The following is a 13,738-nucleotide window of genomic DNA, read 5'->3' on the forward strand; positions in this document are numbered from 1 at the left end:
CAAGAACAATGAGCAAAGATTGCCCCAAGTGGGTGTGAAAGAATCGGTAGAGACTTAACCAAAAAGACTTGTTGGCAGTAATTGACGCCCAAGGTGCGACAACCAAATACCAAATTCATGGAAGAGAATACTACTGTATTACCATCAAGATCATTTTTTTTTCTTCATATTTTACTGACGTTTACTGGAAGTTCCCTCGCCCTTCGAGGTCTGCAGTTCAGGCATTGAGATCTTGAATAGAACGTGAAGTCTAAAAGACGTGTATGGCACTGTACAAATTCCTCACACAGGCTCTTAAAGACGTGGAATTGAAGAGGGCAGAGGAGGTGCTTTCATGTGCTTCCATCAGAGGTTTATTGTGACTGCAAGTCGAGGCATTGGATAGGGTTTATCTGATGGAAGCACAATGCGGCAGGAGGTGCCTTTAGAGAGCTCCAGAGCTCCTGGCACGGGCTGCTCCCACCACAGAAGCACACCTGCGTGGCCAGACAGGAGCACACATTGTGAGTCCTCAGGCATGGACTGGGTGGTCAATGAAGGATTGTCCTCTTTCATGGTCGTAAGTGTTGCCTTTGTTCTTGTTTTTAAAAAGTAAGAGTTCGGCGTTTTAAGAATGAACCCCAGCCTGAGTTTACATCAGCAATATTGTCCGTTTCTCTTTTCTGAGGCTTCTGAAGAAAGTCTTTTTTTTTCGTTTACACAGTTGTAAGGCTCTCAAAACTGTACTGTGATGCTCTTGCTTCATTAATTACGAGATGTGCCTCCTGTTACACTAGCCAGCCTTCCTCTGTCAAGATCAAGTGCAAGCTAATAACAACCACTGTGTCATTAAGTGTCTCCCAGTGCTGTTAAGACCTGTGTTTTAAAAGAATAACACAGCAGTGCTGAATCTTCCTTTTGCTGGAGTTGCAGATAAGGATAGAAATGTGCAAGAATTTATTTGATAGTTAAGGGAAAATTTCACAAGTTGAGATGTCTTAATATTTAGGACTTTTTTCGTATTGTTACAATTTGTGAAAGTGATACGGTCAGTGGCTTTGGTTAAAGGAAAAATCTGAAAATGTACCATCAGTACCTGGTACTGTGCTGTTTTATCAAATTACCTTTTATTTCGTAGTTTCTCTGTGTTCATGCTTTGCAGTATTTTGTTTATATTTACATAACTACCCCAAAGCAGTTTTATTTGATCAGAATACAGTAGGGTTGTTATGGAGAGCAATGAAAAGATTTTTTAACATCATTTTAATATTGAATTATCCATGACTGAGGACAATTTGTTTCTTTTGTCAAAGTCTTGTGCCTTGAAGCAAAGTATACTCCACATGTCCTGGAGAAAGTAGTAAAAGGTCAAAGAAGCAAATCAAGTTTAAGTAGGAAATTGGTGAAGTTTTTTGTCACATAAATATGCAGTTTTTTAGAAGTATAGTTCTGTGGTGAGTGTAATATTAGTTTAAGAATATTATTAATATAGCATTCTGAACTTTTGGCAGGAAGAAAGAACAGTGCAAATTTTGCAGTGGAGCAACTTTGACAGTATATTTTGAAAATTTGACGCTGCGCCTTTCGGTCCGCTTTGCGGCATCGACTCGGTTTCCAAGTCTTCTCTCGGCGTCGCCTCTGCCGTGTTTTAGGTCCTGTGGCTGGGACTGAACGTGCTCCTGTTCGCGACAACCTTCCTCTCCTACAGCGGGGACGAGGCCTACACCTACACCCGGGCCATGCTGGGGGTGAGTACAGCCTCGCACAGCGCCGAGCGAGAGCCCTCGGGGGCGGGTGTAAGGTCGCCGTCAGCTCTCACGGATTTTCCCTGTGCCCGCAGTCTGGCCTGGCCTGGGCCCGCGCCTCGGCGGCCTGCATCAATCTGAACGGCACGGCGATCCTGCTGCCCGTCAGCCGCAATTTCATCTCCTTCCTGCGGGGCTCCTGCGTTGTAAGTGGCACCGCGCGGCCTCTCCTCCTCCGCCCCCCTGGGGGGTCGCGGAAAGCGCCCTTCCGCCCCCTCTCCCTCTTCACCCTTCTCTCCCTGTTCCTCTTCCCCAAGTGTCGCGGAAGAGCTCTGAGGAAGCAGCTGGACAAGAACATCACTTTCCACCGCCTGGTCGCCTACCTCCTAGCCGCGCACTCGGGTAAGGAGGGCCATCCGAGCAGAACGGGGATTGTGCGAACTTTCTGAAGCCTGTCGTGGTCGTGACCTCCCCCAGAATTCACTGTTCGTTCTCCACGAAGCGACCGTAAGACGGCAAACCTCTCGTTTTGTAGTGGTCCACACTGTGGCACATCTGTCCAACATCGAGAGCTATCACGAGAGTCGGGCAACGGGGGCCGGCGAGCTGCTGCTGAAGCTCTCCAGCCTGGGGGAGACGCTCAACGAGACCTTCCTGAACCCCGTGCGCACCTACAATACGGTGAGTGGACTGGGCAGCCCGCATTTCACGACCCCCCCCCCCCTTCCCCGTCTGTCTTTATACCGTTATAACCCCCCCCCGCTGGGAATCAGCTGCGGGAATCTTGCAGCTCCTGGGAAAACCGGCTAGCGTTTCGTCCCCAAGAGCGACAGTACTGTCTGCACACCCGGTGCTCAGGGTGGGGCTGCTTAGGATGAGGAAGCCGGCGATGCTGTGGATGTAAACAAGCTTTGTTGCCCCTGTCCGGCTTCTGTCCCAACCTTCCAAAATAAACAAGACTTGTGCAGCAGAAATGACTCCGGATAACTGGTGTGCGAAAGTCAAAGCACATTGGAAAAATAGCAGGAGATTTCATTTTCGAATTTATATCTAACGAGTATTCTTTGTGAAGGCCTGGGAACCTATAATCAATAATAACATTCCTATGTGAAATAAATGATGTTTGACTTAATTTCATTGTGAGAGGTGCTTTCATTTCTTTCCCCGTCTGACTTCATTTCTGTGTTTTGTTTCCTAGACTCCTATTAAAGAAGTGATGACAAATATATCTGGAATCTCTGGATTGGTTATTGCTGTAGTTCTGGTCCTCATGGCGACTTCGTCAACTGAGCTCGTTAGACGATCGTCCTATGAGCTGTTCTGGTTGACTCATCACCTCTTTGTTGTGTTTTTCATTGGACTTGTCGTCCATGGCACGGGGTAAGAGTCCACAACAGAGAAGCTTTTGTTTTAGGAGTAATACCTCGAGAGGACTTGTGTAAATGGAATTATTTCGTGTTTGCTCAAATTAAAATGATAAAAACATTGGTATTTCATGCTGGCGGCACAGTAGTTAGCATTGGTGCCTCACAGCGCTGGGGCCCCGTGTACAGTTCCTGGGGTGCTGTCTGTGTGGAGTTTGCATGTTCTCCACGTGTTTGTGTGGGGCTCCTCCCACAGTCCAGAGACATACTGGTAGGTCAGTTGGCTTCTGGGAGAATTGTGAGTGTGTGCCCTGCACTGTACTGGTGTCCTGTCCTGCCTGTTGCTTTCTGAGATCGGACTCCAAGGCCACCCTGTTTTGGACAAAGTGGTCAGGAATTGGTATTTCATACTGTACATTTCAGCTTAGTCTTTATCCCAGTTTTGTTGGCGATGTACAATAGCAGACCGGGGAAGGTCATGAAGCAGGAGCCTCAGTCTTGCTCCACGTGGGACAGAATAGACACCGCAGCGTATCCAGTCCACCTGCCAGTGTGTCTCTGGGAGGAGGCAGGAAACCAAACATGCAGACTCCACACAGAGAGTGCCCCGGCCCGGAAACAAACCCAGGAGGCTCGAGCTGCGGGGCAGCAAGGTTAATCCCTTCCCTGCTGGGAGTCCTCTGCGCTCCAGAAAATGTAAAGAGTTTTCCTCAGGAAAAACCAGCACAGGTAATGACAAGAATGTCTTCCTCTTCAGCTGGACACAAGAAGGAAGCGATTTTTCTGACTGCTGGCTGCAGGGTATGGGACGAGCTGTGTACAGTGGGGCTGAAATACCTGCTTCTTTCTTCTTTGTCTGTTTTTCCCCCTGTATGTCAGTCAAATTGTCCGGGGACAGACAAGAGAGAGCCTCTCAAGCCACAATGTGTCCTACTGCCGGGACCATGTGGATGAGTGGGGGAACGTCACCCAGTGTCCGGTGCCACGCTTCGCTGGGAACAGTCCCGCGGTGAGGCCGCCGGCTCGTGTTGCGTTTTGGTATAGGTATAGGTATTTGGTATAGGGGGCCGTCGTGCGGAGCGGGCCGCAGCGGGGTCCTGATCTCAGAACTCTCGCACTGAGGGTGACGTGCAGCCTGAGAACCGTGGTGTCACGAAAAGCTCGTGACATTTGTGGATAACGGTGGGGGGGGGGGGGCTTCAGCCAAGGAGCGAGTCGAGCTGCTGGCGAAAAAGAAACGTTGGAAGAGAAGGAATCATGTCAAGAACATGAGAAAGGTCACAGACCCAAGGAGCCTGTTTGGCCCATCTGGTCCAATTGGGAGATGGTAGTCTGTCCATTTTTTTTTATTACAGATGACATGACCTCTATGAGTTCAGGAACAAGTAAAGGTGTATTCCCTGCTGAAAAGAGAAGAAAAGAAACACAACATTTCGTCTGTGGAGCCTTCTTCGGGCGTGAGCCCAAGTTGTGTTTCTTTTCTTCTCTTTTCCGCGGGGAAGAAACCTTGACTTGTTCCTTTGCAGCCTCCGCATGCTGACGCAGCTCCCTACCCGAACTACTCTATGGGTTTAGCCATCTAACTGCATTCAATAACATACTGTAAGCTGAACACTTATTTCCTCTTCTTGCAAAGTGCCTCCAGAAGACTCTCCAGCATGCAGGAATAATTCTAGGAAACAAGTTATTGTAAGATATTAAAAGCACTGAAAAGAAACTCCTGCCGTTCCTGTCCTGCAGTGCTTATTAATCTCTCTGTGTGACCTTTTTCAGTCCTGGAAGTGGGTTGTAGCTCCCTTTCTTCTTTTCCTCTGTGAAAGGAGCATACGAGTCTACCGATCCCTGCAGCCAGTCACTGTAACAAAAGTAAGGGATTTCAGCTCGTATTTGTATAATATCTGTAGAGTTTTTTGTTCGTACTTGTAGAGTTAATATCTATTGCTTGATCTACGGGAAAATCGATATTAATAAACTAACAAATGTCCATTGAATAACAATAACAACATATCATACTGATATCATACTATACATAAGCTATACCTGCTCCATTTTAATTGAGCTTTCTTACATTTTAGAAACGGGGATCCTTAAGTCATTACATGTACAGTATGCATCCCGTCTGGTAGCCCCCAGTAGAGCTGGCGGCCTGGCGTGTAAGCCCGCAGAGCAGTCCGAGAGCGGAATTCACCGATACGTTAACACTCGGCTTGGTTTGAACCCCAGGTGGTGGCTCACCCTTCGCACGTCCTTGAGCTGCAGATGAGAAAGGACGGTTTTAAGATGGAGCCGGGGCAGTACGTCTTTCTGCAGTGCCCGGCGATATCCCGCTTAGAGTGGCACCCTTTCACCCTGACGTCTGCTCCGGAGGAGGACTACTTCAGTGTGCACGTCCGTCTGAAGGGAGACTGGACCGAAGCCCTGCGCGCTGCCTTCGTGGATCACAGGCGGTCCACAGGCTTTCCTCAGCTACCACGGCAAGTCTGCCCAAAGCTCACGCTGTCTTGCTTTGGGGGTCGCACCGAGAGCACGCCCCCATTTTTAAGGATGCCTGGCAAATGTTTGTGCAAACATTTATATGGGACTGGGTTTGTTTGGGCTTCCGTTAGACCTCAAGTTCCCTACGGGGTAGGAGACGGAAGTGAATGATTTAAAAGTGGAAAGAAAACAAATTTCACAGGACGTAGTCAATACAGTTGGTGCCTCACAAGGTAATACTACAGTATGTATAGTCTTTTATTGCGTATGTATAGCTGAACTTTTGCTGCATTAGGAAGAGTCATGTGTTCTTATTGAAACACTTTAGGTTTCAATAGTCAATACAGGTGGTGAATGACGGCCATTTTTTCCTGTCACTTATCATTTTTTAATACAGGGCTGTTAAAAGGATTTTGGAGATTTTGAAACTGGAAACTCGGACGGAAATTAAAAAAAAAACATGGACATTTAAGTAACCTTAAAATGCTCTTATTTGAAAGAATCCTTTTGAAATGACCTATTCTGTCTCAAAACATAATGGCAAATAAAATAATAAAATAAGACCTTCTTAGAAAAAAAAGGATGAGGTGATTGAAGTCCTGTGGTGTTGTCGTGATGTCACGTGTGCTCTTCCGCTGACTGTGCTGTGCTGATTCTTGCAGAATGGCTGTCGACGGTCCATTCGGCTCGGCCAGTAGCGATGTGTTCCGGTACAGGGTCAGTGTTTGCATTGGAGCTGGGATAGGAGTGACCCCTTTCGCATCGGTTTTGAAGTCCCTCTGGTTCAAATCATGCAACCCCTCCACGCCCATTAAACTTCAGAAGGTAATCTGTTCTCAGGACACGGCTTTTGTAATTGTGCCCACCTTACTGGAGAAGAATAGTCGTGTTTCACGCGTGTTATGTTTCTCAGTGTACAGCACCATGCATTCGCTTCTGTTCAAGGGACGGATTCTTTTTTTTTGTCGCTGCCAGCTGTATTTTTTCTGGCTTTGCCGCGACACCTCAGCCTTTGAGTGGTTCTCCGACCTGCTGTTCTCACTGGAGACCCGGCTGGCGGGGAAAGACCGCCTCCTGAGCTTCCACATTTTCCTCACCGGCTGGGATGAGGCTCAGGTGAGAGCTGAAACCGGGCGCCCGCCTCCCCCTGGCTTGCCGTGTTTGCCAGCTCTGTCAAAAGTTGGTTTCGTTTTGTTTGGGTAGGCCTACCACATAGGCCTGCACTGCGAAAACCACAGAGACGTCGTCACGGGCTTCAGGGAGAAGACCTTCTACGGCCGGCCGGACTGGGACCGGGAGTTCAAGAGCATCGCGGACGCTCACCCGCGGTAAGCAGACACATGCTCTCCGGGACTGGGAGTCTCCTGAACGCAGGTGGGCTAGATAGGGCCACTTCCAAGGGCACGAGCGGTTTCCCACTGTTGAACCCATGAAGGGGGTAACAGTGTGGGAGTGGGCGGTGAAAAGCCGGCGCCCCTCACTGAGGGACGGAAGCACCGGTGTGAGGTTAGCAAGGACCGAAAATAACACAAAAAAGGGTGAAAAACGAACAAAAGGCAAAAAGAAAGGTGTACCGCCGTGCCACGCAGTATCCAGGCTGGACTTATCCTATTTAACGCAGTCCAGCCTGGGAAAAATCTAGAATCGCTAGCACAGCTGTAGCCAGACTGGACTTTAACGGGGTTCGGTCTGGGAGAGCAGGGTGCGCAAGACCAAAACAGAATAAAAACTCAGTGTGTGAAAAAGGACCGCCTGCCCCTGTAGAGATATGTAAAGGGACAGGCGAAAAGAAAAGAAAAAGAAAAATAACGCCCCTCTGGGACTGCCGGTGAAAAGGTCCTCCCCTTGCGGGGTGGCCCTGCTCGTCCCTTTGCGGGGTGTCCTGTGTGCTTTCCTAGAGCCCTCACAGCTGTGGCTCGCCCTCAAGCAGCCAGGACAGCTGGGACTGCAAAGGCGAGGCGCCGCCCTTCCTCCAGGGCTCCGCCTCCACATTGGACACGCCCCCGCGTCGTGCCACAAGGGGTTGGGAAGCATCTGCACGTTTGTTCGGTCTGACCTGGATTCCTTTCTCCAGATTTTTAGGAACATTCACGGAGCTGGAAAGGTTAGCAGTGGAGAGCAGTCTGGTAAAGCACTAAGCTGTTATTTGTAAACACATTTAGGCACACCGTCCTTAACACCGTCCTTAACACCCCCATACAATCTCTGGTATAGAAGACATAAATATATGAAATATGTTTGTTTATATTTCATTGGGGTTCATGTTTTTTCTTTTGTATTTTCTTTATGTGAAGTACCTTTAAACTGACCAACACAATGCAGCTAATTAAGAGACAAGGGGGGTTTCACTCTATGTCACTGCTCTTCACTCTATGTTTTTACTCATCACTCTCACAGGCGGAGTTTACAGGTGTTACTGTTTAACTAGAATTTCAGCCCTCCATTTTATTTAGTGATACATGTCTATATGGTTGCACATTTATTTTGTCTGTTCCTAAATAAGATAGTATTTAAATAATGATGAAGCAACATCCTATATTCAAAGAACAATGAAAAAGTTCAAATTAGATCTGGTGAAAATTACTATGAATGGGAATTGAATTTTAAGGAGAGGCATGTTTCTGTAAAATAAAGACTGGAAATGCTCCTGATGATTCTACTAAATGAGCACTGTGCACCGTACAGGTCCAGTGTGCATGGGCATTTAAGATGTACAGTACTGTCTGAAAAGAGTACAGGAATATGTGAGCAAAATGAGAAAATCACTCTCTGACAAATGGTAAGGACAATGTATACTCATAGTTTTAAAATGTAAAACTTTGTCCATGTTCCTAGCACAGTGATCCTTATGCATGAGCCTGGAGAACCACAGTCCTGTATTTTTTATCATCTCCTGAATGATAATAAAACTTGTTATTAATGCGGATGACGTCAAATCGAGTGCATGGACAAACTCATTAAAAGGTGATTAAAAGTGAGTGTATCCTCCTAAATGTGTATTTCGAGGATGTGAAGCTGGTCTAGACTGACAGTTCAGTCCCTCTCACTGACAGAGAGCAATCGCTTTCACATCAGCTCAGCCTCACCGATCGTGACATGCACCAAACGACAGCTGCTGACTGCGGCGTGCTTGAAGGCTGATGAATGCATGCAGTAACGTGGAACTGCACCTGGTCTGAAAGAACAATTCAGCCACTGTTTTGCTACAGTCACAGGGGGATTCTCTAAGAGAGAAGTTCTGCACTTGGCAGTAAAGGAATACCTGAGCATCGTCGGTGCCTGGCATTTCAAATAACTCATACTGTACAGTATCTCTTCTGGCTGACACATCAAAAGTATTAGTCTGTGTTTAATAAACAGAACAATCGTGACACTTCATTTCATGGTAAAGAACCTAACATTAGTATGATAGACAGAGAAACATACACAGATGAAAAGCAGGATTGTCTAAATAAAAGTTTTATTAGAATTAGTTCCTGCATAAAAATATGACTATATTAGGGCATAAAAGAACAATAAAAAATACGTTTTGCATTGAACATGTGTATATTGCATTTACCAGTGCAATATACCAGCGTATATTGCATTTACTCTAGAGGGCGCTCTGACCTTTTTTGTGTTAAGTTCATCGTCACGTTCACCTGCCCCCTTGTTCCGCTCTTTATCGAAACCCGGTGCTCCAGAACCTCGGCGCTCTGCATTGGAAGACGGACGCCCTGAGGCCCGCCTAGCTTCAAGTCGCAACTTGAAGGCTTAGGCTTCCGATCGGCGTCCTGACCAGCTGAGTCCGGGGCTCGGAGCGCCTGGCCTCATCACTCTATTTTTAACTTTCTTGTTCCTGGTTCCATGTCCCCTTTCCTTGTTTTTATTCTTGTCTTCGTTTTGGATGGACCTCCCGGTTTTGGACTATGGACTGCACCCCAGTTTCCCTTTTGGACTTCCTTGGACTTGTTTGCCAGCATTCCCCCCTTGCACCTGGATTCCCTGTCGGCACCGCCCCCTGTTCGCCATCCCTTCCAGTCCTCTCCTAACCGTGTTTATACCGTCTGCACAGGGTCCTAAACTACGCTTGGTTACACATTAGAAATGAAAGTCTCTTGTGACTTGAAAGCACAATATGCTGCTTTGACATCAAGACCGCGAAATAAAGTAAGAGTAACTTGCACAGTAACATTGGTCCTGGAGATCCCCGATATAGTTAGTCTTAAAGATCACCTGCTTTTAAAGACAGTATCTGGAAGCTATTGAATGAATCAATTTGTTTATCTGTTCAATTAAGAAAACTGGTGCTTGAGGGCTGGAGAGTACCTAGATTTTAGTCCTACATGACCTCTGAATTACTTCATTTAACAAATCACCTGCTTAATCGATTAACAATGAAATTGTTCTTTATCTTTAGAAATGGGTGATTTAATGGTAACATACACAATCTGCAGGATTGGAAATTTCCAGGATCAGGGGTTGGAGATCCCTGCGGTAAATGATATAGTATTTAAAATTTACTTTTCAAAGAGGATTGGTATAGCACTGTAGTGATTGTTGGTCTCAGCTGGATTCCTCTTTATTCAATGAAGATTGTCCTTATCTCCACTGCAGCTGCACTGGGTGACCAGAAATGACTCACACATGTACACAACCTGAAGGAGAATGTACTGTAAGGGCCATGGTGCTGTAACTCTAATATTGTCCGGATTGGGGTGGGGAACTGGGCCAGCACGCCAGCTGCAGAGGAAGCAGGAAAGGCTAAAGAAAAGGTCAAAGAAAAGTGGAATTAACCTCTGATTGCTCAAGACAGTTTAATATCAGTGTGTAACAAGCTTTTTAAGGAAGTGGAATTCGTGGAAGAGAGATTTCTGGAGATGGGTTGCCCGGGCTTCAGCAATGTGACGTTGCGCGACGTCGCATGATTTAGCGTAACTTGGCTTGACGTAGCGTGACGTAGCATGACCTGGTGTGGCGCGGCGTGGCGTGGCATGACCTGGTGTGACCTGGCGTGGCGTAGCATGACCTGGTGTGACCTGGCGTGGCGTGGCATGACCTGGTGTGACCTGGCGTGACGTAGCATGACCTGGTGTGACCTGGCGTGGCGTGGCATGACCTGGTGTGACCTGGCGTGGCGTGGCATGACCTGGTGTGACCTGGCGTGGCGTGGCATGACCTGGTGTGACCTGGCGTGACGTAGCATGACCTGGTGTGACCTGGCGTGGCGTGGCATGACCTGGTGTGACCTGGCGTGGCGTGGCATGACCTGGTGTGACCTGGCGTGGCGTGGCATGACCTGGTGTGACCTGGCGTGGCATGCTGAGGCGCGGTGATTCCCAGTGCAGTGTGGTTCCTCTGATGCTCTCCTCCTCCTCCTCCTCCACAGCAGGACCATCGGAGTGTTCTTCTGTGGGCCCAAGCCCCTCTCCAGGATCATCCGCAGGATGTGCAACTACCACTCCTCCCCCGACCCCCGGGGCGTGCACTTCCACTTCAACAAGGAGAGGTACTAGCCAGCCGGCTGGTGCAGGCCTTGTGCTCCCGACTGAGCGACGGTATTACCCCTCCGGCGGGTGCGCGGGTCCCTGGAGAAGACAGCGCAAACCCTCAAATTAATGGGGAACTGCAAGGCCATTTTTACACTTCGGGGTGAGAAAGAGTCAGCAGTGCCGAGTGCATTTCCAACCACAGTGAAATGTAAAAGTGAAATGTACACAGTAACTTGTAAAACCTCCAATTCACGTCACAAAATAGATGAAATTCCCAGATATGCGCAGCGCCGTCCTGCGATTCAGAAGGAGGCAACAAAACGTACGGTGAGGTGAGCAGGCTTGTGAATACAACTCTTTCAATCCAATAGGAACATTGCTCTCGACTTCCAGATGGTTTTGCTGATAAATAGAACTTACTTGTTAACTCGTTGCCCGCAGATCCCATTGGAAACTTTCTATGGTGAAATATCTGCTGCGCAACCCGTATTTGCTCTTACATCAAATTCCATTAGTCATTACGGTGACTAGTGAGCAGGAAGGGCTGCTTCACGTCACAATTCGTGGGAACTCGAACGCGAGTTGGCGACAACATGGCGACTAACGGTACTTTCCCAGAGTTCACGATTTTGTGCTTATTGTGGAATGTGTAAATTTCTTCTAATAACATGAATGAATTTTTTTTTTCTACCCGAGTTGTAATAACCGGTCTGAGAAATTGGGACTGCGGTTCCCCTCTAACTCACACGTGCACAGGGGACTGTGCCAGGGCCTGACCGGGAGAAAACGAGATCAATTTGTTGCTGTGCAGCTCAGGGAGAAAGCTGTTTCACTTGTTCTCTGCGTGTTACTGCCATGGTGGTGGAAATCGCATTCTGTTTTTTATTAGAGCCCACATCCCGTTGCCTAAAAAAAGCATATAATAAAAGAACTCAATATCCCTCCCCGAGCAACTGCTGTAATTCCTCTTTGAGCTGCTCATTGCCATCCATAAAGAATTTATTAGCATGTCTTTGCTCGTGCTCCAGACGAAGAGGCAGGGACATCAGTTTCGAAAGTTGCTGTCATTTTTTAGAGGAAATCCTAACACTCCTGAAAAAAAGGTTGCCGACAGGTTTTGAGATGCAGGAGGATGCTGCTTTCCGTGACTCTCATATTTGTTGAATCTAATGAGCAAAAACCAAGAAAAAAAAAGAAAATAAATACGCTGTTTTGCATCACTTTATATAAGCTTGTGAAAATAGTAATTGTGTATTTAAAATATTTTCAGATTAGTATCTCAGGCCTTGCGACCTTTGGAATCCAGCCAGTACGAAACACAAGGAGCAAGATAGAAGAACGTATCATTTGAATGAGCTTGTAAAGAGTTCTTGCATTGTTTTTTTCTTTCTCCATTATATTTGATTAAAATGCGTGAAATGGTTTATTTTTCTCTTGCATTTCATTAGTTCAGTTCACATCTCTCTTGTATACAATCCCCCGCACCACTGCAGATGTTCAAAAGGAATGCTCTGCAAGCCTGCTCTCCTCTCCGTGGAGAGTCCAGCAGGCAGGTACTGTGGGGCTGATCTCCTTCGCGGAGGTTGTGAGCAGGCCAGGCAGGACTGCACTGGGCCTGTGTCAGCCCAGGTTTAGGTTGGTGACGTCTTCTGATCTGACCTCTACACGCACACAAAATATATCAAAGCATGCACTGCCCTACAATAGTATTCAGATGCTTCCTTGGGTACCCCGTATTATGAGATTACAATGTGAGGCAGACACATTTTTTATTATTTTTTTCCCTACACATTTATTTTAAACTTAATATTTATTCAAAACCTGAAAGTTCGAGCTGAAGACTGATAACCCTTCTGAGGGTAAAATTAAGTTGCAGTAAATGTAAGCAAAAACTAAAGAGAAACAAATGAAACCTGTTGATTGCATAAGTATGCAGTATTTGATGAAGGCACTTTTGGCAGCAGTTACAGGCATGAGTTGATTTTGGTTCATCTCCACCAATTTTGCACACCGGTCTGGTGCCAATTTTAGCTCATTCTTATTAGCAGATTTGCTCAAGCTCTCTCACTTTGTTTGGGGATCACTTATTGACAGCAGTTTTCGAATCTTTCCACAGATTCGGCCACTCAAGAACAATCATTTTCATATTTTTAAGCCACTCCAGGGTACCTTGGCCTTGTGCTTTTGGATCATTCTGTCGCTGAATGCTAAATATTTTTGCCAAGCTTTGAAGCTTTAAAGCAACCAAGTGTGACAATTTTGCAAAGGTCTGAATACTTTTGGCAAGGCGTTGTAAATCATTGTTTTGTCTTTGTGCATTGAAAACGAAAATAGCGGTAATCTGAAAAATCAGCAACACCCATCCCTTCCTTGTTTTGACATAATTGTTTTTGTGGTATTACTAATCTGCTGGTAAAATCATTTTTTTTCAATGGACTGGTTTGTTGTGTGATGGTTAGACTAATTAAAACAGCCGTGCTGAAGACCACCAAATACAGACGTTGATTATAATTCAGCACAGTATAATGAAATTAAGGGAGACTTAAAATTTCCCCCAGCAGTCTCAGAAAGACCCATAGGAATATCAGAAACTGCAATGGTGATGGAAATGTTCATCAAGAGCACACACAAGAGAAAAGCTTTTATCAGTCTTGTCTTTTGACACAATCGAGACAAAATGAGGCAAACAGAGGTGAGAGGACCA

General features: G+C 46.6%; 1 protein-coding gene across 2 annotated transcripts; it reads left to right on the forward strand.

Annotated features, from left to right (window-relative positions):
- Nucleotides 1-401: 401 nt before the first annotated feature.
- On the forward strand, nt 402-12,458 carry LOC148675350 (NADPH oxidase 3-like). Of its 2 annotated transcripts, XM_088626597.1 has the most exons (14): nt 402-559; nt 1,632-1,727; nt 1,820-1,930; nt 2,042-2,126; nt 2,260-2,405; nt 2,923-3,104; nt 3,968-4,097; nt 4,862-4,954; nt 5,312-5,562; nt 6,226-6,388; nt 6,539-6,679; nt 6,767-6,891; nt 10,932-11,051; nt 12,305-12,458. In XM_088626597.1, the coding sequence occupies exons 1-14, from the start codon at nt 407-409 to the stop codon at nt 12,366-12,368; spliced, it is 1,860 nt and encodes a 619-aa protein (XP_088482723.1). In that variant the 5' UTR covers nt 402-406; the 3' UTR covers nt 12,369-12,458. The 2 variants fall into 2 exon arrangements, with proteins under 2 accessions (XP_088482723.1, XP_088482722.1); XM_088626596.1 differs by having other exon boundaries at nt 10,932-12,458.
- The last annotated feature ends 1,280 nt before the right edge of the window (nt 12,459-13,738 follow it).

Source organism: Lepisosteus platostomus, chromosome 3 (genome assembly GCF_059453375.1).
Source record: "Lepisosteus platostomus isolate fLepPlt1 chromosome 3, fLepPlt1.hap1, whole genome shotgun sequence".
Taxonomy (NCBI): domain Eukaryota; kingdom Metazoa; phylum Chordata; class Actinopteri; order Semionotiformes; family Lepisosteidae; genus Lepisosteus; species Lepisosteus platostomus.